The sequence below is a fragment of the Chamaea fasciata genome, unplaced genomic scaffold, assembly GCF_029207755.1.
Source record: "Chamaea fasciata isolate MVZ Bird 193981 ecotype frontalis unplaced genomic scaffold, bChaFas1.0.hap1 SCAF_16, whole genome shotgun sequence".
Taxonomy (NCBI): domain Eukaryota; kingdom Metazoa; phylum Chordata; class Aves; order Passeriformes; family Sylviidae; genus Chamaea; species Chamaea fasciata.
The window spans coordinates 879,047-906,494 of record NW_027094101.1 but is presented as its reverse complement, the minus strand read 5'-3'; the positions used below and the strand labels follow the sequence as shown (position 1 = coordinate 906,494).

The following is a 27,448-nucleotide window of genomic DNA, read 5'->3' as shown; positions in this document are numbered from 1 at the left end:
ATCACGGGCCCTGAGTGCTATTGTTGTTAATAAGAGAAAACGTACATTAGATTTTGCATACACACTTCACAGTTTCAAATACCAGTTAGGATGGGGGAACCAGGAATAACCGCTGGACTTGAGACCACAGAAATGAGGCAAAGCCAGCTGTTAACGTGAATGAAATTAAGAGCAGTTCCTAAAGCCCCTAATATAGAAGAGCTGACATCAAGGTATTTAGCTTCCCTTACATTGCTGGTAAAAGCTGTACCCATCTGAAGCATTCTACATCCACAAACAGTTTGCACTACAGGGGAGAAGAAATCTTCCACCCTCAGAAGAACAGTAAGCAACGTCTCCCATGACTGTCATAGGGAAAGCTGGCCAGATTTAGCAGGATTGCCAGCCCAAAGCTTCTGCAGAGCAGCACTCATGGATTCATGTCCTTACATGGGAGCCTTTGCTTCAAAATGACATCAACGCATTTCCTCTCCCAGAACAACTGCAAAGGAGGGATTTTAAGTGTGTTAACGGAAACTAATTTAGGTAGGAGGAAAAGGTAAGCCTCAATCATTCGAAATACTGTAACTGGGAAACTACCGACTAAGAAAAAAATATTCTAATCAGGAAACTCCTTCAGGAAACACTTGCAAAGAAAAGGTGAGGAGAATTAATCACAGCCACAGGACGCAAAACGACAGTTAGAAGGTTTAACTGACGACAGAAATATTAGTTCATACTACACAAAGCATTCCAAAGCTATGCGTGATTTTTTCCTTCAGACTTTAAAATGAAGACTGCTATAGCATTCTTGCCATGCTAATGTTAACAAGAAGATTTTTTCCTACTTGTTTTCCCTCAAAACCTTACCATCAGCTACCAAGATATTAACAATGGATAAAATAGTAAGAGAAATCTATTGATTACTTTTGCTTTTCAAAATAAATTTACTTAGTAGGTAAGCAACCACAGTTAAAATATTTAGATGTACCTTTTGCTGGAAATCGTTAACATTTCCCTTAAGACACACCGGGCATATAAATCTCAGAATAGAGCTGATACTTGAAACTAAATCTTGAGTTTGCTTGGAGAGGAAGTCATTATTTATTTACTTTCAATAGAAGACCTTTGTACACAAGGCCCTATCAAATCTGCCGGTTTCTTTGAAAACAGCGCAGTTCTTTATTTACACAAAGGGCTTCAGAAGTACAATATATTCATATACAGCTAATTGTCATGGGTTATGTGTGTCACCACCACCCTAATACATGAGATGGTGAACAGTCCAGCAAGCTACAGTATCCCTAAAATGCTCAAACATTCTAGCAAAGACCAGTAACTTAAAATAGACCTTGGAGTACACTCAGAGCCATGACCTCATGATGATAAAATTGATCCAGTGAGGGATTTGCTCACGTTGTTCTCTGCTGAGAACTGCCCAGGGCAGCAGGAGATGATCACAGCATGCCCCTGCACTCGGATAACCCGCACTTTTCACTGCGTTCAAGGGGATGCTCTGAAGCATCGTCCGTGACATTCTCATCACCCTTCACTTGTCCTGCACAAAATCCAGTTTTAAGCTGTAACAATCCTCACCCATGTCCCCCCAGACACCAAGATTTTAACTTTGGACTGGGGAACAATGAAGGCAAATGAAGCCCAGTTTGACAACAATAAAGGAACTCAGAATGATAACATTTATATGATTGTTAATTTCTTAAAAACCATGCTGGATGTCCAGCACTGATAGCCAGCATGGTCCTACCAAAAGTAGTAATCAGTCTTCTAAAAACGTTGCTAGAAAAACATGGCTCTCCTTTAAATCTACAAAAGACATCATCACCAAGGGAAACCTTAATTTGTTTCTTTAAAGTACAACCAGATTAAGTGACAGTGAGCTTTGCAGAGCTCAGAACACCAGCTGGAGCTGGAGCAGTAAGAAATAAATACATGAGGCCAGTAATTTAACTGCAACTTGTTCAGTAGTTTTTTCAAAGTTACAAAATTCTCCTCTTGATGTAAAAACCATTGCAAACCTGATTAAGAGATTAACACAAAGAGATTCCTACGAAAATCACTAGGAATGAGGAAACCTTATTCATTCCTCAGCAAAGATAAGAGAACAAACCCACATTTCATATTTGTTTTGTAATCAGATATAAAATAGGATATTAATCCATTTTTATTGTATTACTACCTGTCATAAAATGCATTTCAAAGGAGTTGCACGTGAAATACTTCAAGTTCTGTGCCTCATTTCTCATCCTTTGTATCAAATAAAAGCTTCAAAATACTTTTCCCTCTGGATCTGCAAGCGAAGTCTACATTTCCTGGGTTCAAATAAAGTATGTGGCTGCTTGAGCAAACTACTATGCTGCATCATCCCCAGTACGCCCCTTCAAATTAGTAGCTAAAGTCATTTGTTAGGAACAAAAGTGCACTCTCCTTAGAGAAAGCTGAAACAGGAACACTGGCATCTTTCCAACCACACCTTTTCCGTGGAAGTCACGTCAAGTAAGAGGGAAACACTCCCCTCACACAACATACACTTGCCTTTGAAACACCTGACTAACAATACCTATGGTTTTATAATTCTGTTCCCCAGTAAGGACTTGGGCAACTGAGCTCCTACTTAGTCCTAAAGCAGTGAAACACCTGTGCTCTAAGTAATCTGAATTCTGTGCATTTGAATTCTGAATCACATTTAAAGAGAAATGCTGAGTTCTGTGAAATGACTGGCAGCAAGCAGTAATGAGATCTTTTGCATAATACAGCACAGTTAAGTACTTTCAAGCAGTAGGAGATTTCCCTTTCAAATGACTCAACCCTAAAAGAAAAATGTCACCATCTGGAAAAGAATTTCTACAGAGAAGTCCATTTGTGAAACAGACAATAAGGAGACAAAAAAGCAAAGTGCTCATTGATTTAGAGTCATTCCTTTAATCCCAGTTCCAAGCTAATGTTTTAGGAATAGCTTTGGCCCGTTTCTGTCTTTCTCACTTGAGGGAAATGGGACAGTGCACAGCATCCCAGCTGTTTTCACAATCCAGCATGAAAATATTCATAACCAAATTAAAGGAGGAAATATGCACAACTGACATGTACTGCATAAATACTGAGTATGTGAAGCATGATTTAAACTAACTTGATTTGTAAGGAAGGCAAGGCATTAAGACATCTGGGAAACTGCCATGGAAGTATTGCTCACGACATACCCAGAATGCACACCTGGGTTTACTCGTTTCTCTCAGAGCAAATTTTTCCATAAGCCTCATCCTGGAGTTGTGTGTTCAGGAACACATCACAGTAAGCTTTCCACTGCTGGAATAAGTTACAGCACAGTTTCTGCAGTCAGAAATCAGAAAGCAAAACCTGCTTGTTAACCAATGCCAGTCTTACCTGGGACTTTGTCTACGGATGCGAAGACAGAGCGCTGCACTGTCGGGTCACTGCTCCCACGCCGGGACTGGTCATAGAATCTAAATGGGAGGTGCTGGGCTGCAGCTCCAGAGCTGTGTCCAAAACCCAGAACTTCAGTTGAAGGCTGAACAGGAAGATCCAGGAGAGCTATGTTTAATCACAATTGATAGTTTTTGTTACTCAAATACATAAAAGGAAGAGGAGGTGACAAGAAAATTGATAGTTTGCTCAGGATCTTGAGACTAAACCAGATTTTAACATGAATTGCCTTCATTTGCCTCTTAATTATGGTTACAAGTGCACTGACAAACTGAAGAGTCAGTGCTTCTGGCAATCTTTTCTTCCTTGCTGTCCACACCACATTCACACTAGGGAAACCTCAAAATACAGTGGAGAAGGAAAAAACCCCAGGACTACAGGAAGCCCCTTGCACTAAAAAACCATAGGAGTTATTAACAATAAAAAACTCCTTTTGTTTTATCCCTGCACAAATAAAGTAATTCATTAGTTCCAACTGAACACTGCAGAAAGCCGCTTAAAGAGACAATCTGCTCTAAAACGGAAAATAAATGCCTTGGCCTTACCTTCAACCTGAAATTTTTAATATCAGGCACACTGTAATATCCTCAAACTTGCTTTAATTTCTTTTATATGAAGCACGCCATAAAAGTGTGACATACCCACTATGTAAATTTGAAGTTCAACATGAAACCAAATCTATTCCTTGGAAACTCAGCCCCGGCTTAGAGCTTTCTGTGGCCCACCACAGAGTGCCATCGTGCCTCACGCTCCAGAGTGACTTGCAGCGGCAGCCCAGTCTCGTCTCCCGGCATCACTTCAGAACCACTCACCCGCGATTCTCTGCATCTTGGTGCGCCGCGCCTGGATGCGGCCCTTGGCCAGGCGCTGCTTGGCGATGATGCAGCGGATGTGATCCGCAAAGATGAACGTGGCCTGCAGGATCGGGAAGGGCTTCGAGTGAGGGCTGGAGGCAGGCTTGTGGATTGTGATGTTCAGGGCTCTGCTGTCATCCTCCACGCCGGTCACCTGCATATCCTAGAGAGAGGCAGAAGGCAAGCGGTTAAAGAAAATGTAAGCTTTTCTAAACTGCGGGTCGAACGTTAACATTGAAAGAAAACCCTATTTATGTTCCGTTAAAGCTCTTACAAAGGCAGTTTCCCAGTTAAAAGAAAACAAAAACAACAAAATAAAACCAAACCACACTCTGCAAGCTGTACAACTCGGATTTACTTCTTCAGAAACCAGTACTCATAGAGATTGAGTTAAACTATTTGAGGATAGCAAATTTTCAGGAAATATAAACAGCGATGGTGAAGGTAAGAAAGAGACCAAAAACTTCCTTAGATAAGCACAGATCGTTTTGAAATTACAACCTGTCACCCTCTCTACCTGTGTAGGAAAATCAGAACTCTAAGCGAGTTCATTAATGTGCTACCTGAGTAAAGTGCTTGGAACACAGTCCTAAGAGATGTGATTCCGGTGTTCAAATGAGCACAGCCCAACGTATGTTAAGGCAGTTACCCCATCTGCAATTGTGTCTCTGCTTATCTACATAAACTTCTTCAGGAAATCAGAAATGTTTTAAAAGGCAGGAAGCAGAAAAAAGATTAGTGACCAAAGAAACAAGGAAGCATGGTACACAGTTCATGTATCTACGCTAATGTTGGTATTACTATATTTCCCACATAAAATGTAGGTTTTTCAGCTCAGAAAAGGTGGCCACCCAAACTACAGCTTCCCTTACCTGCAGAAGGCCTGCAAACTTAACTACTCCCCATCCAAGTCTTGCAACATCTGGTTCAACCAAACTCATCTGGTAAATATCCACAGCCAGGAATCTCTGAACTTGGCCCCCATCCTTTGTTATTACTGTACAAGCAATCAGATCACTGTTATCTAAAGGAAGGAAGGAAGGAAGGGGAAAGGTTACATAACACTGAAGTTGAGGATTCTGGTATTTTTCATAACAGAAAACATTAGCATATAAAAACGTAATAACCTTGACAACACATGGTTAAAGCTTCTAACAGGTATTTTAACTTCCCTATCATAGTTACATAGGAAGGGCAAGAGAGATTTTTAACATCAGTGGTTCACACATCTTATAAGTTAAATAGAAGATTTGGTACTATATGCACCTTGCCTTCTCTTACCACCTTTATTAGCGTTCAGAAAAAAGCTCCCTTCATCTCCGGGGTGCAATTGCAATGGTGCCAATTTCTCACTAAGTGGAAGTCCCAAGGAGTCTTGTTAACAACCACAGCCAGATCCAACACCACTGCAGGCCAGTGCTTCTACCTCGTTAGAAACTTTGGCTCCTGACACAAGCTACTTTTGGACAGGTCTGAAACCAATGCTGGCTCTTGGACACACTTCAATTTCAAAATTATTTGGACTCCCCAGGTAAATTGTAGCGGCAATCTGACAATCTTTGTTAAATGAGGTGACATTTTGTCCTTTATCCATATATTTCATTCACTTATACTGAACAAACATGGCCTCTGTTACTCCAGAAACCCCTCCAACAACCCCCAAAATACATTCTCCAGCATTTCCTCACTGCCCCATTCCAGTTCAAACCCATTATTCACAAAAAGGGACTAAATCACCCTCTTTATACCATCTGAAATCTGCCAAGCAGTGCCATCTAAACTGGCAGCGCCAACCCCTAGCAGAGCTCTGCTAACTCAGTACTAAGAGTTGCTTTTTCCTTCGCTTCATATTAATACTTTGATTCATGCACTTGATGCACACAGTTCTTTTCCTCTCTCTCATTGATTACAACTTACTGCAAGTAAAATATTCTGGAGGCTATACAAAACAGTAGAACGAACTTACTCATCCAAACACCTAAATAAGCATTTAGCACCATTTTCACACTGGAAACATTTGCAGGATAAGCTACAAGGGGAAATGTACGGCTCTTCACAGTGGCAGGTCATGCAACTATAGACAACAGCCATAAACTATGGTCAGGAGGTGGAAGAAATTCTTTTGTGCAGCAGGTTACCCAGAGATACTGGGGAATTTACATCACCAAAGGCTTCCAAGCTTCAAAAACCAAACCAACTTCCTCTTTCCCCCCAAAAAACCCCCTGCAACACAACTCAGAGGTCCTTTCCAATTAACATTTCTATGAATCCACCAATTACCCTTTACCAGCAGGATCCATTCAAAATTGATTGGGTGGTGGGAAACAAAGGCATGAAATATAGAACCCTAACACAATTAAGAGGATAATTAATGCTAACCAGTGTGAATCTACTGTGAGCTTTTGAAATTTGAGAAAACAAGTTTAATCAATAAACGCAATACATACAGGACATGATTCAGTTAACATAAGGATTGATTGCTATTACCTTCTCCCCAGCCTTGGAAGGCTCAAAAAATCAATACAGGATTGGCAAGTATTACTATAAGAACCTGTAGAGGATTTATTCCTGTTTAGAGAAGGAGCTGAGACACCAGGCAGAACCGGATTTATGCTTTAGTTCTTGCCTCTTTTATTCTTCAACCAAATTAGTCCATCAACATATTTATTTCAGTCGACTTGAATTCCTGGAGCAGTCCTCTTCTTCTCAAGACATGAAGTGCTTGAATCAGGACTCTTCCAAACACGATACGTCAGGCTGATGAATTTTGAGTCTTTTGGGAGATTCTCAACAAACAGGCCACAACAACAAATAGAGTCGTGGAGTTCTCAAATACTAGAGATACATAAATCTAGATATCTCTATATATATCTATACTAGCTATATATGGAGATATATACTGGGTTTTGACCAGTATTTACCAAGTTTTTAGTGCAACAGCAAGCGGGTTACAATACTTGCTGTACAAATTCAACTGCCCAACTACAAAAATGCACTATTTTAAGAACTCTAAAGGGCAAAATGCTTTCCAGAACAGAAAGTTTTTGGTTTAGACCTGACAACACCTTGAAGTAAAACATTACTGTAAAAGTCTTAAAGAACAGAAAGGAAAGTTACTCATTTACTAGGCAACTGTTACAGGAATCCTTTGAGCCCATACAACTGAATGCAGTCCATTTACATGACTGTTTCTAGTTCACAGCTGCTGAAGAGTCATAAACTGTCATCCTTGATGACAAAAACAGAAGAGAAAGTGTGGTTAAACACATTTTCAGAGAACTGATCTAAGAGAACTTACAGCTATGCTGTGAAACAGCTCGAGATACCCAACCACACTGAGATGAAAATATCAAGCCCAGTAAACTTCAGTGCTGTTCAGATTGGGTCTGGGGATTACAGTGAGCCCCAGGCTGAATGGGCTCCCTGGTGTGACACTGCTGCAAAGAACTGGAGCGTCCCTTGTGTGATTAACAGCAGTGGCTAATTTCACCTCATGCAAAATGAAGCTTGTAACCAGTTTGCACACCACACCTCCATTACATGGATCCAAGATTTCTCTGGACTTTCTCCAAGAAAAATCCAAGTTTTAGGAAATACAGCCAAGGGAGGAGGAGTTCACAGGCCTCAGCTGCTGGCAGTGCTGAAGATGTAAATTAAGGGAAAACAGTTGCCTGTGTTTATGAAAATACTTGCCTGAAAAGATTGTACTGTAAGAAATCTTTATGAATGCAACAGCTACTTGAGATGGACTAAATGCACCTCATCTGCTTTGGGGCTTGATCTTTAATGATTTTACATTTCACAGTCATCCCAATTCCTGAAATCATCTGCAGACATTAAAAGCTCTTACAGAAAACTTTTACCCTTTGTACACACAGCTGGCAGCCCGGGATAAGCATTAGGCTGGAGAGAGTGAATGCAGCACCTCCCACTTCACAGGAAGAACTCTTCCCAACAGCAGGCAGCCCATCTGGGATGATACTCTGCTTTACTAACTCAGAAAACGGCCAGTCATGAATGCACCTTGTTCCCATGAAGTACACTTAGCTGAAGTTAGAGGATGTGCCCCTGGTCATGCACCTGCACCACACTTTGGGTTCTTTCTTCGTCACAAATACGACAACAAGTTGTCCTGGGCACCTTTTTCTAGCTGACCCTGGGCTGAGCAGGGGGCTTAGACGAGATGATCTGCTCAAGTTCCTTCCAACGTCAATTATTCCATCATAAACTTTTTAAAAGCTTTTAAAAGACGTTGACTATGATGACCTTTTAAAGCCTGTATACTTGACAGACACAGCAAGCACAGAAACTTAACTATAGTGTTACTTTTTTCTGTTTCAGCAAAGAAATAACAGCTTTAAATATATCCTCATTTATCTCTTGGCCATGGCATTTAAAACCCCGCCACTAACAGAATCCTGTTACCACCTGAAACCAAGCAGTGAGGCTGTTAATTTGAGCTGCCTGCTCCACAAAGTGAGCTGCTAAACAAGACTGAAAACACCCCCAGCCTCACAGGCAGCCCAAGGCAGGCAGTTATCACGTAGTATGTAATTGCTTCAAAACTATTTACAGTAGAGAAACACTGCAAAGTTACAGCAGTTGTAATTCTGGTGACAGCACATCCAGCAGTATAGAATGAACCTTCTGTGGAGTTACCTGACTCTCTATTCATACCTTCATATATACTGGTGACAACTACACCTAGAGGTTCTCGCTGAACATATGTGCATCAAAATATTAAAAATGCTTCTTTACAAGAAACCTGAATCTCCCTCACCAATGCATCATTGTATTCAGGCAAAAGGAAAAAAGAAGCTATTCTGATACAGTTTTGTGGGATTTTTCCAAATCAAAACAGTAGCTGAAACCATTACTGGATCATGTTAACCTCTACTCCCCTCTTGACACTATTTATATACAAACAAGCATAAACACTGAAGGCATCTTAACGTTCCCAAGAATTTTAAAAGCCTTGGACAAATAGAGATTGAGGAAAATTCGTTAAAACAACAACAAAGTGGTAACTAAAAAAGGCACACAAATGTAATTTTTGGGGTCACGCTTTGCCCACTGCAAAGTTCTCCTCCCAAGGCAGGGCAGTTATGCAGTGATGTGCATCCTATGTGCTTTATGCCAAAATGCTGATATTCTCCTGTCTCTCCTGTCTGGGCAAAGACTCTAACTGAAAAATACATTTTTATGCTACAAGACACAGCAGAATTTCAACACGACCCTACTTCAATTCAGGTGGTTTAAGTAAGAATCGCAGTAACAAGCAGTTTAGGAGAAAAAAAGTTAGTAATTTTTTCATGTCAGACTACTTAGGAAATTGAGGGACTACTTACTCAAATCCAGAACATCATCTGCCTTTATCAGATCTCCCTCCCTTGTGAGTGGTAACTGAGTTTCCAGCTCACCTTGCAAGTGCAGTGAGAGTGAACGGAGCATAAAGAAAACTCTGATTGCCTGGAGAAATTAAAGGAAAGAGTATTACAGTATTTTTACACCCAATAATACATACTTTACCAGAATCTTGCACACATGTACTGGCTTCTACAACTCCCGAGTTTGCTGTCCCACAGTAAGTCTTTTTAACACATTTAAATTTGAAAAAGAAATTTAAATACATTTTAAATTGAAAAAGTAGAATGTGATTTTCAACTTTTATTTTTCAGTGAAGTAGAAGCAGCAGAGCTTTTGTCTCACTGGCACACTCACATAGATTGTGACTGACAAGAAAACAATTACAGGAGCTGTTTAAGCAAAAACAATAATCTTGGAATATTTTTCTTTACTCATTATTTTAAGACTGACTGTATTTGCAACACTTCTATGCTACAGACACCTACAGAACCAACCTTCAGAGACTCTCACGTTTTGAATTTAAAACAGTAATAACTCTTCCGGCCAAGTCCAGCTAAAATGTCTGCAAGTCAGAGAGAAACAGTGGGGATTTCTGCATTTTAATTTGCTGTGCTCACCAAAAGTAGCCACATGTAATGTAACATTCTTCATAATTTATATTCTCAGAAGGTCTTTATCAGGGCAAAGCAATCTGAAAGCTGCAACAGTCCCAAGAAACTTTCAACAGCTGCTCTGTGAAATGAATATGCTAGTTTTGATTCACAAATCTATGACATATGGTATGCAAAGACCCAGAGTGTCAAAGAACAATCATTTTATATAGCCACTTTTTGAAAGGCACCATTTATAATCCTCTTTCCCTTCAAGGAAAAGAAAAAATCATTTTTTATTACTTCCGGTGTTCTGCTTTTTAAGAGTTTCCTACACAGTAATTCTGTGGCATACTGTAACTTCACTGCCTTCCAGTAACAGCATTGAATTCATGAACAGCTGCACTGCCCAGAAACTCCCATACTGCAGGAAGTATTAGGAAAAACAAATCTAAAGTGCTTTAAGGGAAAACCCTTCACTCCTCTATTTTTAAAATCAACAGAAGGGTGGCTCCTGGGAAGCAGAACTGTGAGTGCTTGGCCAGCTCTCTACTGGCAGTGCTTCCAGAAACTTCTGGTGGAACGGGGATGAAGAGAAGGAAGGCATGTATCAGGTTCTTCCATGAAATGACCCCAAAGCAATGGCTTTGGTACACTCCTGAAATGTAACAGGGCAGTATGATTATGCCGAGCAAAGGACGTCAAGGGTATCAACAACAATACTATTTAATTCATGAGAACAGTCACTTCAGAATGCAAGATGATCTCTCCCATTTAGGCAGGCTGCACTCTAACATGTTTACTGAAATTATACAGGATTATCATAAAGCAGCTTCCCTACCAGGTGCTTCAAGAAGAATTCACAGTATTTGATTTTAGATTTGCCAAATTCAATCAGGAACAGGAAAATCTTGGCGTTTCTGGTAACCCAAAAGTTAAACCCAACAAGGTTTTGTTTTTTTTTTTTTTTTTTAAATTTGAAGGGCAACCATCACTCAGCTTTCACTTATCTTTCCCCTCAAACCTCTTCCTCCAAGACTGCATTCATTTTTATCACATTCATTTCCTATAAAACTAATGGCACTCATCTCCAAACATGCAATCACATTTACTGCAGAACAAAGTACAGGAGTAGAAAATAAAATTAGAACTTTAGCCTTTGCAAAAAAAAAAAACCAAAAAAACCCAACCCAACAAGAACATCAGACGAAATGGGAACCACGCTGTGCTTCCTACAACACTGACAGCCCTCAGTTTGTTACTAGTATCAATATATTGTGCCTAACACATTTTATCTCAACAAAACAACACAGAAAAGTTCTATGGCCTAGAATTTTTTTGGCTGACTTTGGTTTTTTGGTTAACTTGGAACAAATATGGATTTCTACCTACCTAATTAAAGAATTACGGATTATGATGCTGATTCTCATTTATATACATCGTCCATGTGCAAAGAAACAGCAATTTGCAGGGAAACCTACCACTGTCTTATTAATGTCCCATGGAAAAGTGTTCTCAGTACTTCAAAAACTTCTCACAAAGTGAGGTTTTTGAAAGCTTCTCCTAAAGCTGTTAAAGAGAAGAGGTGTCACTTAGAGGGACTTTCTATAGCAAGGAAGTAAGATCCTAACAGTTAAGAACTCACAATATAATAAGTGTTCACTTGCTAGTGAAATAAAACTTGAGGACTTCTTTGAACTGTGCTGGAGCATGCTCAGAATTGAATCTTTTTCCCTTTGAAACCATCATTAGAACCTCAGCAGGCTGAGTGGCAGCAGCAATGTCACAAGGTTCACCCGAGTCCAGCATTTTGTCACGGCAATTCAGCCAAGTGAGGCAGCCTGGCTGAAGGAAGCCGCACAGGAGCGGAGGAGATGCTAAAACCCGAGTGCAGTGTGACTGGGGAAGGAGCACCAACAAGGAATCATTCTGGGAATTCTTGCTGATGACAGAGAGCCTTTCATCCCAAAGGATCAACAGGAATATTTATATTGATTTTTTTTTATATCCACCAACAGAAGTTAAACTATTCCTTATTTTAGCACATGAAGATCCTGGAAGAGCCATTTCCCACTAATGTGCATTTCTAAGCATCCTTCTGTTAAATGCATCAGAGAGAATTCCAGGAAGCATTTCTGCTTTCTAGGAATAATACTTTTTAACATAATTCACTGTATTCTATCAAACAGCTTGCTGTGGTAACAAAAGCTGTGTGGTTTATAAGCAATAAAAACAAACCTTTTCAGAAGATTCCTGGAAATATCTTTTTTTTTTCTTCAAGAGTACTTGAATGCACTTACATAATACACTCACATAAATGCAAAGAAACTCAGAGAACAGCACTTTCCAAATAATGATTTGTGCAGTAATATCTCTCAGATTTACTGACACTGCAAGGTTTCCAGGGCACAGTCAGATAAGGGCCAAGAACTGATTAACCAAGAATGAAAATAAGGATGCAGTTGTTCAGATTATGTCAGTCACAAAAATAGATACTTTACTGGTTCTCTCCGTATTCTCAAATCCCTATCACAAACTACATTGGCAAGATGAACTCTCCAGTCAAACTAAATTTTGTGCCATGTCTAGATACACAAGCAATACAAAGCCAGTCAGTCTTCCATGGAGAATGTTACTACAGGAATATAATTAAGAGAGAGGCTGAGATAGCAGATCACAAAAGAAGCTGACAATATACTGAGTGTCATCAAAATGTCTTCGCATGTAGCTTTCTGCATGGTCTGAAAAATTCAAACCCCAGTGCAAGAACTTGTTGCATTGACTAGACACAAGAAATCAGAGAAGTTTCTCCCCTGGGGCAGGTAATTATTATATACTCTACACTGATCTGTCCTCATCAAGCTTTTCTGATTTTATGGATGAAGCTTCCAATCAAACAGTTTTCAAAGAAAAGTACTTGCATTCCTAGAATTGCTCAATGATTTTGGCATCATTTCCTCATGAGCAAACATAAGAAAAAGAGTCTTACTCACTCTTCGTGTTCTCTCCACATCTCCACAAGGCAACCTTTTCACAAAATCAATCCCAGTCAGTGGTGTCCCCGTTGGGGGCAGCAGGATGGAGGCATCCATCATCAAGTATTCCACATTCATCGGTTTCATCTATAAAAATATTTTGGCATCAGTCACTATACAGAACAATACGCATTTGCCTCTAGTTTCAAATACAACTCATTGCGTGTTCTAAAATTCTGAGATTTTTTAATACCATGTCTTAATTAAGGTCCCTGCATACAATCTCTCATTGTTCCCAGACACACTGCCAAAGTTTTCATACAAATAAAACACAGGAAAAACTCCAGATTACAGAAGAGATATTTCCCAAATACTAAAAACCTAATTCTGCCAGCTTTGATTTTAAGTTTTGACTTAAACTTGTGGTTACTTCAATCATAACAAAGTTTCTCATAACTTTTTCTCTCCCAAGAGAACTTTCTCAAAACTTGCTGAGCTTCAGATACGCATAGGAAGATTTCTGTATTGTTTAGGGAAGGAAAAAATCCAGTGTCCCATTTAGCAGGCTGAAGCAATTTTTGTATACTCAATTTTAGAAAGTAATGCAAGTTTATTTAATAAAGAGCTGTGAAGTTTCACAGAAGTAATTTATGTAAGTACAGACACAACTTCTCAGAGACCAAAACACCACCCACATTTTAATATCCTACTCCCAGCAATAAAGACCCCAGTGTCCTCAGCAGCCATCAGCCCTTTTTCTTGTTCCTGTGCAGTATCTGGGTTTGAGGATTTGCCAGGGCAGGAGGGGTCTCACTTACTGTCATACTCCGGTATTCATCTTCAAACATATCCAGAAAGATTTCTTCTCCCTTCCAAAAGAAAGAACATGGCCATCCCATGAAGCCGTGCTGTTTGGGGCTCTGTACAGAGTGTTTGTGAAGGGAGGCCGGGGCTGCAGGGCACTGTGAGCCTTTCAGCAGCGCTGCTGGCACCTCTGGGAAAGGGACAGATTCCTCTGCGGCCCCTGGAGGACCGCGGTGCAGCAGGTACCAACGCTACAGCAGGCAGGTGTGCTCTGAAGGAGCCCCAGCCCGCAGGACCCGCAGCAGCACTGCTGTCCTGAAGGACTGCAGCCCATGGAGGAGGGGACCCACCCTGGGGCACGGGAAAAGCGTGACGAGGGGGAAGCAACAGAGAAGCTCCCTACTTCCCATTGCCCCTGCACACTCACAGGGGGAGAAGCTTGAAGAGCCAGGAATGAAGCTGAGCTGGGAAAAGTGAGAGACGGGGGACAACAGTGTTTTACTTTGCCTTTATTTCTCACTATTTAAATTTATTTTTGTTGGCAATAAAATAATTTCTGCGCAGTTGAGCCTGTTTTGCCCACGGCTGTAACTGGCAAGCGACCTCCCTGTTCTTTATCTTGACAAGATATTCTATTGTCCCTCCATCCTGTTGGGGAAGGGCAGTGAGAGAACAGCTGAGTGGACCTCGAGCAGCCAGCCATGGTCAACCCACCACAAGTTACTTGTTTTTTGTAAGCCACACTGAGCAAACATCCTTCAAGAGAATTCTAAGAAAAACAGGAAGATATTTCAGACACTTGAAGTCTGTCACGGATTTATGGCTCCTTATACAGAAGTTAATGCCTAGGGCTAAAAAAATTAATTTTTTTCCATTTTTACAACCCACACACAAAAGTAAAAGGGTGCAAAGGTTTCCAATAAGAAAAAAAAAGTAAAACTTCAGGTCATCATTTCAGATACGATACAAACAAAAAGTTATGTTAAAACCAAACATATTCCATATTAGTGCCAACGATAAACCTGATCTCCAGTACAAGCCCTGTGAGTCTGCCAACAGCCCTTTGTGACATGTGTCAGGGGGGTACGGGAAGGGCAGAAAGGAGAGGAATTCTCCAAGAAAACTCTTCATTCCCTCTCACAAACTTAGAGTTCCCATCTTAACAAAGGTGTTTCTCGGGTCACTATGTGAAGACTGGGCTGCAGACATTCCCCATATGTAAAGGACCTTTTCCTTTCAGCATCTTGCCTATTTACCTTATAGAAACGACGAAGGAGATGAACACTTTCCTCCCTTGCACCCTAGGAAAGAGAAAATGCATTTCAGGGAATACATAACACCACCCACTTGTTAGTCACATTAAAAAACCCACCCAAAAACTCACACAGAAGAGATCCTGACCCAAGGCCTTAATCCCAGAATTTGATGGAATACAGTTCTTGCACCCATGAAAAGGCAGCTTATGTGAGTTTATTATTTATTATTTCAAAAGCACTTTTCTTTACATTATTGAGATGGATAACATACAAATTTCAGCGAAACAATGAAACAAAAAACTGCTTGAGAAGTTACAATTTAAAACAGCAGAGGTGAGAACAGATCATAAGTTATGATGCTCACAGCACAGAGCTACCAATGCAAAGATGTTCCAGAAGACCAAGTTTCACATTAAGGCTTATTGCAATCAGAAATAAAACAAGTTTATTCAGCTATATTACAAGACTCAGACACGAGTAATGCACTGGACTGGCAGTTTAAATGAAAACACTCACCTCAAGACAATCAAGGTGAACGCTTTTTATGATCCTGCCATTTTTAGAAAACACAAGCTGCTTCAGCAACAGGCAGCCAAGTTCTAAAGTTGCTAAACGAATTTTTCCATCTGTGAAAAAAAAAATTCAACATTCAAAATAGCAGCAGTTTAGTTACAGCTCTTCTCATCATCCCATGTCCTTAAATCTTTCTATTCCTCCTGCAACTGTCCAGCTTTGCTCCTTTGCCACCCCCCTCACCTGACAGGGACGAGTGCTGAGGCTGCCTTCAATGCTGATGGCTATAAAGAAAAAGAACTGGAAGAGTACTTTAAAGTAGAAGAAAATTTAAAGCAGAACCATTCAGTAAGAAGGCAAAGATTAATACTCCTGAACAAAAAAGCCCAAACATTGGGTTTTGCTGCCTTTATCAACCTGCAGCACAGGTAGAATTACACTAAAACTACAAAAGGATCCCAGACATTTGGGATGGATGAAGTGACGAGGTGAAAGGATGCTTTGTATGTAGCACACTAATAAGGCACAGCTTTTCTTTGAAGAGAGAAAACACATTCTCATTTGCACTCCTTCCTGCTGCTGGAGGTACAAACTCTTCATATATAAACAGGTTTTTCATCTCTGACACATCAGCAAAGTTAATATGCTGTAGATCAGTTTTGCAAGTCAAATATTACATTTTTGTTCTACAGACATCCAAAAATTTGATATTGTGTCAGTTTCTGGGGAAAACCAGCTCCACCCGTTTAAAGTTTTAAGGGAGAAGTGCAAGCAGGAGAGGTGTGGACTGAACAAAAATCATATTTTCATGGAATAGGTCATGGAACATTGTAACCCTCATTTCACAAAAAAGAAAAAAAAAAGAAAAAAACCCACATTTTCTGCTAAACACTTCAGAACTGAAAATACAATTTGAATTAAAGAAGGGTATGGGAAAATTTGCTACCACCTAGAGGTGACAGAAAAAGGACTGTTATGAACAAGGGACACTATAGCTTCCAAGACTTTCTCCACCTGGAATTATTTTTACAAGCAAAGGTGCCACAGATCAAACTTTCATGATGAAATCCATTAAGGTGATACCATTCAAAATTTCAATTTTTGTTTATTCAAAAGTGCAGAAAGTAAGAATTAAGACATGAGATCCTTGTATAGTTCTGAGTATAAAAACAACTACTCAGCACAAATGCAATGTTTCTGGCTCCTCACCAACCCAGGAAAAGCTGATAGCTGTCTTACACAAGCCATATCTAAATACTGCTCATCAAAGAGCATCTGAACGGTCACCTTCCCCTCAAAGACAAGGGGCTAAGTGGCTTTTTTCCATCTTCAAAAATTTCACCTTGGAAGGAAAAACAAACCCTGGAAAAGCAATACCTGGCTGTGCAGCATAATTCATTATCCTGATGAGTCTTTCTGCAAGGACATGATTGTATGAATTTCTCTCTTCAGCATGTTGAGCTGGAAGTTGAATTCTCTCTAGCTTGACAGAGTCAAGTCCTTTCATGGGGGTGAAAGGAAAAAAAGCAAATTAGAAAACAGGAGTGTGCTCCGAGGCAAGCATTTAATAGAGCACAGCAGTGTTCTCAGAAGAGAACAATTAGCAATAGGAAACTGGGCAAGATAGCCTTGACTTTGTATTGCAAGGAAAGGGAGGAACAATAAAGACCAAACACATGGATGAATCCCTGAAAATTCTCAGCCCTAAATGGGGCCTACTGGGTGAAGACACTCAAATCCTGAAGTGGTTGGTGAAAAGCAAATGATTTTGCTGCTTCTGAAATTCTCAGATTTGTTTGCATCTAAATCAAGTCAAAGTCAAGCCATCCATCTGGAGAGCATAATGGCTAAATGGGAGAAGATGAAAGTCTGATTTTAAATTCTGCTTTGGTAGTTAAGTAATCTGCTCATGCACCTTTATAAGAAATGGGAATTTTATTTTGTAGTGGCCCCATTTAGTATCCTCCCCAACACAAATAAAATTTTCACTGACTTGTTGTATAAGGAAACAAATTCCATCTTTCTTTAACATATTCCTCTAAAATATCAAAGTAATTTCTCAGAAAAGACTGGTTTGCTGGGAGACCTCTTAGAACAAAACACAGTAATGGACTGTGGGGATCTCCTAGTCCCATTCTGAAGAACAGCAATAAACAATCCCATAAACCAGAAGATGACTTTATTGAGATTTACAGTTTCTCCCAACCCTGGCCTTGCAGTTAACTCTACGTTACAGAACTTACCTTTGTTGTGTGACATTGCGTATAAAAGACAAAGCACAAAGAGGGCATAGTAATCATCTTCAGGACAGTCCAGTGCATTATAGACCATATCAAGAAAAGGCCTGTGGAAAGGAGTAATTACTGTTTAGAAACAGTTAAAGAACTGTTTACAAACTGTTAAAAAATTATGGGAAAATGGGTAACTATGCTATTGTACACGTAGCTAAAGGAAGAGGCAAATTTACAGTAATGCACATTTTCAGGCATTCTAACAAAGGAGTTCTGTTACAGAGCACTCAGATTACAGCCATGCTTTGTGTTTACATACTGACAATAATTCTGAGTTTTAACCGGATTTATTACATAATACTTTCCCAAGAATCGACTGTTCAAACATTTACTGGGTTGTTTGGAGGCTGTTTAATAAGTATACAGAAGCACTGCAGAGCTTGCTTTAAGTGAATATGTAAGTAAATTTAAGGAGCTGCTATCACTGTTGTATAAAACTGACTCCTTTAAAACTCATGCTAAACAGAGTTGAAAAGCTCTTGCAAGTAAGCAGTTTTCCCAGAAGTTTGGAGGAAGCCAGGTTGTTCTAAAACAACAAATTTACCATCCAGCAGTTATAGGAAAGAAAAATTAATGAGGAGGGAATATTTGAAGAGGAAAGGAAAGCCTTGTTTTCCTGAGTTGAAACATGTGTGACCTGTGACACATATACAGGAAGTTACCAACAGTGCTAAATTCACCTTTTCTTTACCTGTACCCTGGAAAGACAACAGAAGTCAGTGTAATCCAGAAGGCACATGGACAGATCAGATATGGCTGAGATTCAGCTGATATTAGCACAGATATGGCAAGGCAGCTTCACTTCTGGTCTTAAGCTAGCTTGCAGCCAGTCAGTTGTTCAAGTTCAGAGCACAGGCAAAAACTAAATATATTTTCACAACTGGTCCAGATAAACAAATGGTATGTCAGGGAAGTGTCACAGTCATCAGAAGATGACAGTGTGGAAGCCCGAGTGGAAAGGGTTTATTCCTATCTCTTAAACAATACTTCAACAGTGAAAGGAAAAATATCCGTACATCATCTAAATTACATTCGAAGAAAATACATTAAAATACCATCCAAGTCACAGAAGCAAAAACATTTTGCCGTGTGTTCAGGCCTGGCACACGAGAAGCAGCCTCTACAAACTGCTGTGGTTCCAGGGGGTAAGCAGGGCTGCCAGAGCCCAGAACACAACACACTTCAACCCCACGCCAGACCCGCGGCATCCTCACGGTCACGCCGAGCGCGTGCCAGGAAAGCCGCGGCACCTGAGGCACAACGATGCACGGGAACTTCCCAGCGGTTCCAGGCACATTCCAGCTGTGTTCCCTCTCTCTGACTGCAGGCAGTGCCCAGAACCCAGCTCCAGGCACATTCCAGCTGTGTTCTGACTGCAGGCAGTGCCCAGAACCCAGGCCACGCCGTTCCCTGCCCAGCTCCTGCCACGGCCGCAGGTCTGTGCCTTGCTGAGCCTGATTTCACAGCTCCTCTACCAGGAATGCCACCGGCACTGATCCCTCTTTGCTCGAGTTCAACACTGCTCCAAGTGCTTAAGTCAAATTGCCACACGTTGCAGATGTTAAAAGATTGCAACTACTCGAGGAAAGGACTGGCAATGTTGAAAACAAGCCAAGAGAACCTCCAGGTTCCCTAAGCGTTAAACAAGCCCTACAAGCCTCTGTCACCCTCCGATGGGGGCTTTTCACTCCATAAAACGAGCTCAGCTTCAAGGTCTAAAGAACAAAGAGGAGCAAGATATTAAAACACTTAAATGCAAGATAACACTTGGTTTGTTTTCAGACCAGCAGCAGACAGTAAACAACCTAACCCTAACCTATAATAAAAAAGTACTATTTAATATAATTTCATTAAAGCCAATGTTTTACCAGGTCAAAGCTGCTGAGGTATCAGTAGTTGTTCCATTAACACCAATATTACACAGTATTACATGACTTCTGGGATGTCTAATGCATTATTCATTGTTTTCCCCCACATACTAATTCGATTCACGAAATTATGAAACTTGAAAAAAACCATTACAGCAGCAAGATATACCATTCTCATTCCAGATGCTTCTTCACAGCATCTACTGGCATTATCTGTCTCAGCCACAATAACCTGAGGCTGCAACAACTTCCAAGAATCCCCCTCCACAGTGTTCCTCATTTAGACTAAATACACAATAGACCCAGAGAAATTTCAGCCTAAGAAAACAGCAACAGAAGCCACAACTTAGCATGAAGATTTGACATGCTTTGGAAAAAAACTTTGCTGTGCAGCATTTCATAAAATGAAGCTAATTTAAAACATGTCTTTAAGCTTAAACTTTCCAGTAGTGAGGCCTATCAAAATAAAATTATACCTAAAACACTGAAGCTTTTTCTTTTGTTTTTCACAGAAGGAAAAGGGCTAAGGGAAATGAAAAGCCTGACTTAGCTTTTACAGCTGCAGACTTTTAACTGCCATCTGTGCTGTTTTCCATTTATTTTTCGACAACTATTGGACTGTTTTTAACAAATCCCCACTTTTCATAGTAAAGGCTATATGGTAAGGGTTTTCAAATCTATTTCCCAACTCTGTAAACATTTATTCCCTTTATGAGCCTTTTAATAAGGGCTTGGTAGAAGCAGCAGATCAAATGTCGTACAGGTGCTCCTCAAATCATTTATTCTTGTGGAGCATGTCCACAACTGAGGAGTGCAACACACCAGGAACCACTGTCACCACAACCACTAATGATTACTCCAGGCGTGGAAGCAGTTCCAGCATGGCACAGAACGCTGCATATTCCACTCCCACGTGGTGCCTTATCCACAAGGCTCACTGACTCCAACCAGTGCAGGATAAACTATACATTCTGCAGCAAGCCTCTTGAGAAATTTAGCCGCCGTTTCAAATACTATACTTGGCATACAACACAGTGTCTTAAGCTACAGCAGCTAATCCACTGATACTTGAAAGAAAAATCACATACAAAACGAAGGGCAGAATTGCCCTCTACAAGGTATATCCTTATTTTAAAACTATTTTTAGCTCTGCACATTCTTTGATGTGGCTTATTTTTAGAAAAGATGCAGAATGCAGTGAGACCACACCTGCAGATCAAGAGAGGCCTGAACTGCAGACGTTTGCCAAATGCACTGGCAGCTCACTGCTGAGCATTCTGCACTCTCCAAGACCCGAGCATCCCAGTCACTTTAGTATTCCATGCACTCACTGCCAATTCCTTTCTAAAAGCCATTTGGCACATATTTTAGTCAAATTATCAATAATCTAGAACAATGTGTTTTAAAGCCAGTTCAAGTCAAGGTTCAATTTCACTTTTACAATGAAATTAAATGTTATCTTTATTAATGAATGTAATCTAAACTACAAAGCTGTAATGGAGACAGAATGAAATTCTGGGAATAGCAGGCAGCATTTCCCAAGTTTAAAAATAAATTTTAAATCCTATCAAACATGTGCATTTCCCCAATGGACACATTTGCAATTACTTTTGTGTCAGGCACATTTGGTTTCTTAACATTCTATTAACAGGAATGCAAAATCCCTTGTGAGAAGGTGTCTTAGGGGTACTCAATATATCCAAGCTTAAATTTTGAAGTCAGGACAATTTCTGCTCCCAGAAACACTTATAATCTCTATTTCCAGTAGAAGTTTCCAATAACCCTAAAACATACTAATGGACCCTGGAAACAGTACAAAGGTTACAAGGGTTTGCCTATAACTACTGCTACTAAAATTCTACCAAACTCAGCTCTGAACTGAGGGATTTTCCTTGGTTTTTCCTTATAGGTACATACAAAATGGACAAATGCAACTGTAAATATAATTAATAAAACTTCTATCTTAACATAGATGTTTAGATGGAAACATTTATATTCTGCTTTTGTCATGTTAACATTCGGCAATTTAACTTTACCAACTTAATGCACCACAACTGCCACAAAGAAAAGCACAAACTGCAAAGGAAGAGGATCATTTCCAAAACTAAGCAGGGGAGAGGCTACACCTCACTTTTGTACTGATTCACTCACTTGTGATCCAGAAAAAACCCTGTAGTTTTCACTTGAAGCAGATTTGAAACATCCCTTTAAGAAAAGCTAAAGATTTAGGGGGAGGGTAGGTGAGGAAGCAATTCAGCAAAATCTTTTACCATTCTTTCATACCTGTTCCAGTTTGTCATCTCACTCCCAGAAGCAGCTGCACTCTTTTCTTCATCTGTTGTATTCTGTTCAGTCACAGCAGAGATAGACAGCTCTGACAGCTTACATCTCTCCATGATTACCATCTCTATTTCTAAAAAAACAAAACATACCACCAAAATTTGATACTTTAAACAAAGTTATCACAAGCTCTTCTGTATTTTCTGTTTGGCATTAAAAGCGTCTCATGCATCGATATATAAGATGTATAAACCATTACCTCAGAAAGGTTAATGAACAGATGTAGGCAATTTTTTTTTCCAGTAAAGAACTTGGTTTACATTTCTTTAAGGAATGTAACGCTATAAGAAATGTATACATATACATAAAATACATAAAGAAAACATCCATCTCATTTTGGCAAATAAACAAGCCACAGTGAGCTCCCTCCCCACGCAAACCACGGGAAGAAAAGCCATAGAACCTCTTCCTGAAAAAAAGATTTGTGAAAGAGCCGGTGAGATTGGGGCATGGGTGGACATCAAGTTTCCCTGAGGGTGTGAAGAGCCCTCTACAACCGCAGCAAACAGGACACCTGGACCCCAGGGATTCACACCTACTGACTTTCAGCAGAACAAGTCTTGCCTTTGCTTAGGAATTTGAACAAAGATTACAACTAAAGGCACCAGTTTAAACAGTGGATTATTTCAGACCTTCTTCACACCACGGTGGAAAACACACCATTAGTTATTTGACACCATTTAAGGAAAGCCTTCTCAAACAGACTGTTTACCCAAATCTAAGCTCAGTCATGTTTGGACAGGACATAACACTCTTGTTTTCAACTGCTTGCAGGCACTCCTGCCACATTTTTCTCAATTTATGTTTAATGTAAGTACTAGGACTTAGGTACATCCTTCTAAAAGTAACTAACTATAAAATAAACAGGCAAAATTTGCTGTAAGACCACTCATCCTATAAAAGCAATTCTTAGGTTTGTGCTCCATCAAAAATCCTGAAAGCATCCAACTAAAAAAAAAAATCTAAGAGTTAAAAGTATTTTCAGTTTCGAACTATTTAATATCGTCTTCTATCATGTACTGTCACTTCTACCACACCTGTTAAATTTTACCATTGAAAAACGCATGAAATACTGCCGCCCATCTTGCAAAGGTGAAGAGGCTACAGCTCTGCCTTTACCACAAAAGGACAAGCTACGAAGTTGTCAAGCTGCTTATCAAGTGCCCACGACCACTAACACTGAGGTGCAAGGCACACACTGTGATAAGGGCCAAGGCCTACAGGCAGATATGAACACACTTTCATAGCTTTTCATCAGATTAGAAGTACATGTTCTCACAGCATGATTTAACATGAGAAAAAAGTCCAGCTAAAGCCTTAAACAAATGTCATAGTCTTATGTTTACCTAGTGCAGCAAGAGAACAAGTCACACAAATCGCAGATAGGTCCATTAGTAAACAAAAGTACCTTTTTTAATGTACCAAACTGCAAGCACCGTTTTTTTTGCTGGAATACTCACCTTCATTCTCAGTGCTTGTTCTTATGCCCTTTGAACTTGCTTCTGTACCTTTACTTTTATCAAGGTCATCTTGGTTATCTTCAGATCCTCGCTCCTCTTCATCTTCTTCACCAACATTTTTATAGTTGGGTCTTTTCTGCATCCTCTTCTTCCCTTTCTGTTTGTTAATTTCAAGAGATCTCTCAAGTGTTTCCGTGGGTTTTATGAAACATCTGATACTTGACTTGGCCTGTAAATTTGAAGAATTTACACTGAGTTACAGCGAGGCATTTTTAACTGTAATTGATTAAGAAACTTCAGATCATATAAAATGCAAATTAGCACACTATTCACAATCTCAAATCCATGTTAAAATACAAAGAATCAGTACCAAATCATCAGCAGCACAATTATCTCGAGAGTAATGTACCCCAAAGATCTATCATTAATAAGCAGGCCTTCCTGAGACAAGATGATGCAGATCTATTTCATCACTACAAGTGTCAAACTGAAGGGGTTAAGCAGACAGTACACATAAAATTCGGACACCTTTTGTGAAAAGGATAAAGGCAGCAAAGTCCTCCATGTGTGGCGACAGCTGTGTATTAATATGAAACACACTGTTTTTAAAGGCACAAGGACCTTTTTTCAAAGCAGCAAGGAGAAAATCCAAAGCTCTGTGCTGTGAGATTTTGGGCTGGTTTGCTTTTTTGGGAGTCTTATGCTTTCCTCAACATCAAACTAATTCGTGCATCAACTAGGAACAAATGACATTGTCATTAACCCTCTTTGGGACTCCCGACATGGACTTAGCAAGTCTGGAAAACACAACTTCATTTGTTAGGCTTAATTTACTTGTGTTTTACCCAAAGTTATCACAGGGTAAGATGGGAGGGTAAATGAGGTAAGACCTCATTTTCCTGAGTATTAATTAGTAGAGAAAAAAAAAAAATTTAGATGACAAATTTCTCCCATAAGAAATGATTTCCAAGAGTGCGCCGCCCTAACAACACAGAGCAATGGATTCTTACAGAAAGTGACCAAGATGCTACAAGAAGCTCTGCAAATAGAAGTACTAACAAATTTGGTTTTTTACAATTCTGCAGCTTGTTTCTGAGCTCCCCTCTCCATGGCTAAGCCTGCCAGCTGATCACCAGAGTACAGTACAAACACTGACCAACCGAACCTCTCTGTTACTGAGAAGGGGAACACATGGTTTGGAGCTTTCTGCCAGGTTTACACTAAACAAGACAGCTACAAAAACCCCATTACCTTCCAGAGCTCAATACTTCAAGCACATTTAGCTGACACTGCCTAAAGGGTAAAAGATTTAAGGGTAAGCAAGAGAAAAAAGAAGCAAGACTGGAGTAAATACCAAACTGATTACATCCTCTGCCTTAGGTGAGTCAGCACAATAAGCACTCAGGATGACTGCATCAAAGAAACTCTGGGGGGAGAAGTTTGAAAAAATCCTTCCCTTCACCTAGTTAGCAACATCTATACACAAAAACAAGAAATTAGGAAAAGATCAGGGAAGAAGCTGTCTACAAGTTAAAGGGCCAAAATGATTCTCTCAATCTTCTGACATTTTGCAAATGTTTTACAGCAATATTGCTTAAGTGACTTTGCACTCGGCACTGAAACAAACCACATAGTGGGAAGACTTTTAGAATACCAAAAAATCCCCACAATATGAAATTTACTTCACTTATGTCCCCTGATAACCTCTCCAATGCATTTTTCCTGTGATCCAACTGCAACACGGGAAGGTTATAAAATGACCAGTTTACCTTTATTGATGGCTTCTGGCCAGAAGAGCAGTAAGAAAAGGGCAGAGCACCTTAAGTCCTATTATTTAGGGAAATAACAGAAAAGCAGCATGCAAGTTTCATAATGCATTTTCCCCTTTCTGCATTCACTTCTTACTCCTGCATTGCTTCCTAGAATCTTGCAGCTACTTCTTTATGGAGAAAGCATGTACTCAACATCCTTGCATTTCTCATATGCTGTCAGCCACACGAGCAAAGGAACACAAGAGACCAGTAGACAGTGCTGTGCTCATAAACACTGAGCCCTGGTCTGCTCCACGAAGGAATGCTGTAGAAAAAACCCTACACAAATATTCTGTCCTGCTAAAGGCAACAAGGCTATATATAATTAAAACATTCTCAAATCAGACTTAAAATTAATTTAGATAGCATTTGGTTTATTATAGTAGTTGATCATACAGCCTGAGGTATGGCTAGTTTATACCTTTAAAATGTCTTTCAACCACATTTTCAATACTGGTTTATCTTGTGCAATGTGTGATGGTAAAATAAGGCAATACCAGTAACACCTTTTACGGGAAGGAGAAAGTAGGTTAAGAAGAAACATGCCCTAGGTAAAACTGGCCCACATCTGAATGATGCAGGAAAACACATCTCACAGGAAGTAAGGTAAACCTTAGTGTGATATCTGACAAGTTTAAATACATTCTGCTGCCTACACGTATTCAACTCATTGTGAGATAAAGGTTTGTATTTCTTCTGATGATGCCTAAACCCAGAAATACAGGGAAAAAAACATGGAATGATGTGGAGAACTTGTTCACTGGAGCTCAGGCAATCACTACTGCCCAGTGATGTCCAGCAGATCTCCATGGGTAGGTTATTGCCAATTCATAAGATATCAGCACTTACAACTGCTGGTCATTTTTTCCATTAATTGATTTCCAGTAAACAGTATCATTTTTTCCTGTTGTGAAAGCTACCACTGCTCTTTGCCCTAAATAACTCAGCGTGTTTTGCATTTACACACAGCAACTGAGACCCTTCTCACCTTTTGTTTTTGTCAAGTTCTTTACTCAGTGTCCCAGCAAGAGGACAGGACACTCTGCATATAGTAATCTCAGTCCTTACTCTGTTCCTCATTCCACTTTACTTTATCTTATGAGAAAGATGAATGTAGATATGAAGTTCTACTTCTGGGTTTGGAAATTATGTGCTAGTTAGAAACTGCCAGTCACATTTCAACTCACACATATCAAGACATCTGAGTTACAACAGATGAACAGCGGTAGGTACAGAGTGAGGGTTTAGAAAGAGCTGCAGTTCACCACAATACACAGATATCCCCAAAACAACACGCTTAGGACAGCATCAGAATGGTTATGACAAATTAGAACAGAAAGGAAGTAGTAAATGATAAATCTGTGTGTGATTTAAGATAAAAAACAATTCTACATTCAGACTAAAAGCAAATTTAAAAACTTGCTCGTCACTTTTCTTTAACAATTCTAAATTAACTTCTAAAGCAGCTTTTAGGATTCAATAGGAGTTTGCACTATCTTTGCAACACGAAACGCACAGCGATAACTGCAACGATCCCGATTCACTTCACAGTCCAGGGAACAGCCCCTGGATTGGTTAACAATGCACAAAAATCAACTTTCTACTCGATGAACTCCCATCACAGAGCAACAAGAAACTGCCTCACTTTACTTGACCGTGCCTTCATTCGCACGGCTGACTTGAGCCTCCGTGCACTGAGCTCTATCGGCAGGGGAACCCAAGCAAAGGCTGCAGCAGCTGCTCCCAGCAGCCCTGCAGAGCAGCTCCCTCCACGGCCCCCCTCCCTGGAAGCCAGGCATGGAGCTCTGCTGAAGACTGCAGCCCCCTCCTGCTGCACACTGCCAACCTCCACCAGGGGCTTCTGACAGTCCAGCCTTTCCC

At 40.1% G+C, this 27,448-nt stretch overlaps 1 protein-coding gene across 6 annotated transcripts in view; it reads right to left on the bottom strand.

Annotated features, from left to right (window-relative positions):
* The window catches only part of CLEC16A (C-type lectin domain containing 16A), a 58,665-nt gene that overhangs the window by 15,860 nt on the left and 15,357 nt on the right, over positions 1-27,448 (bottom strand). For 5 of the 6 annotated variants that reach the window (XM_066197670.1, XM_066197672.1, XM_066197666.1 and 2 more), the window contains exons 10-21: positions 23,757-23,985; positions 22,240-22,369; positions 18,041-18,141; positions 17,175-17,297; positions 15,801-15,910; positions 15,285-15,329; positions 14,043-14,093; positions 13,243-13,371; positions 9,641-9,761; positions 5,165-5,316; positions 4,251-4,455; positions 3,379-3,546 (exon numbers count right to left, since the gene is read on the bottom strand). In XM_066197670.1, coding sequence (XP_066053767.1) covers positions 3,379-3,546; positions 4,251-4,455; positions 5,165-5,316; positions 9,641-9,761; positions 13,243-13,371; positions 14,043-14,093; positions 15,285-15,329; positions 15,801-15,910; positions 17,175-17,297; positions 18,041-18,141; positions 22,240-22,369; positions 23,757-23,985 — 1,564 coding nt within the window. Of the gene's footprint in view, positions 1-3,378; positions 3,547-4,250; positions 4,456-5,164; positions 5,317-9,640; positions 9,762-13,242; positions 13,372-14,042; positions 14,094-15,284; positions 15,330-15,800; positions 15,911-17,174; positions 17,298-18,040; positions 18,142-22,239; positions 22,370-23,756; positions 23,986-27,448 lie in introns of those variants that run through there. The other variant, XM_066197669.1, reaches the window with a different exon arrangement.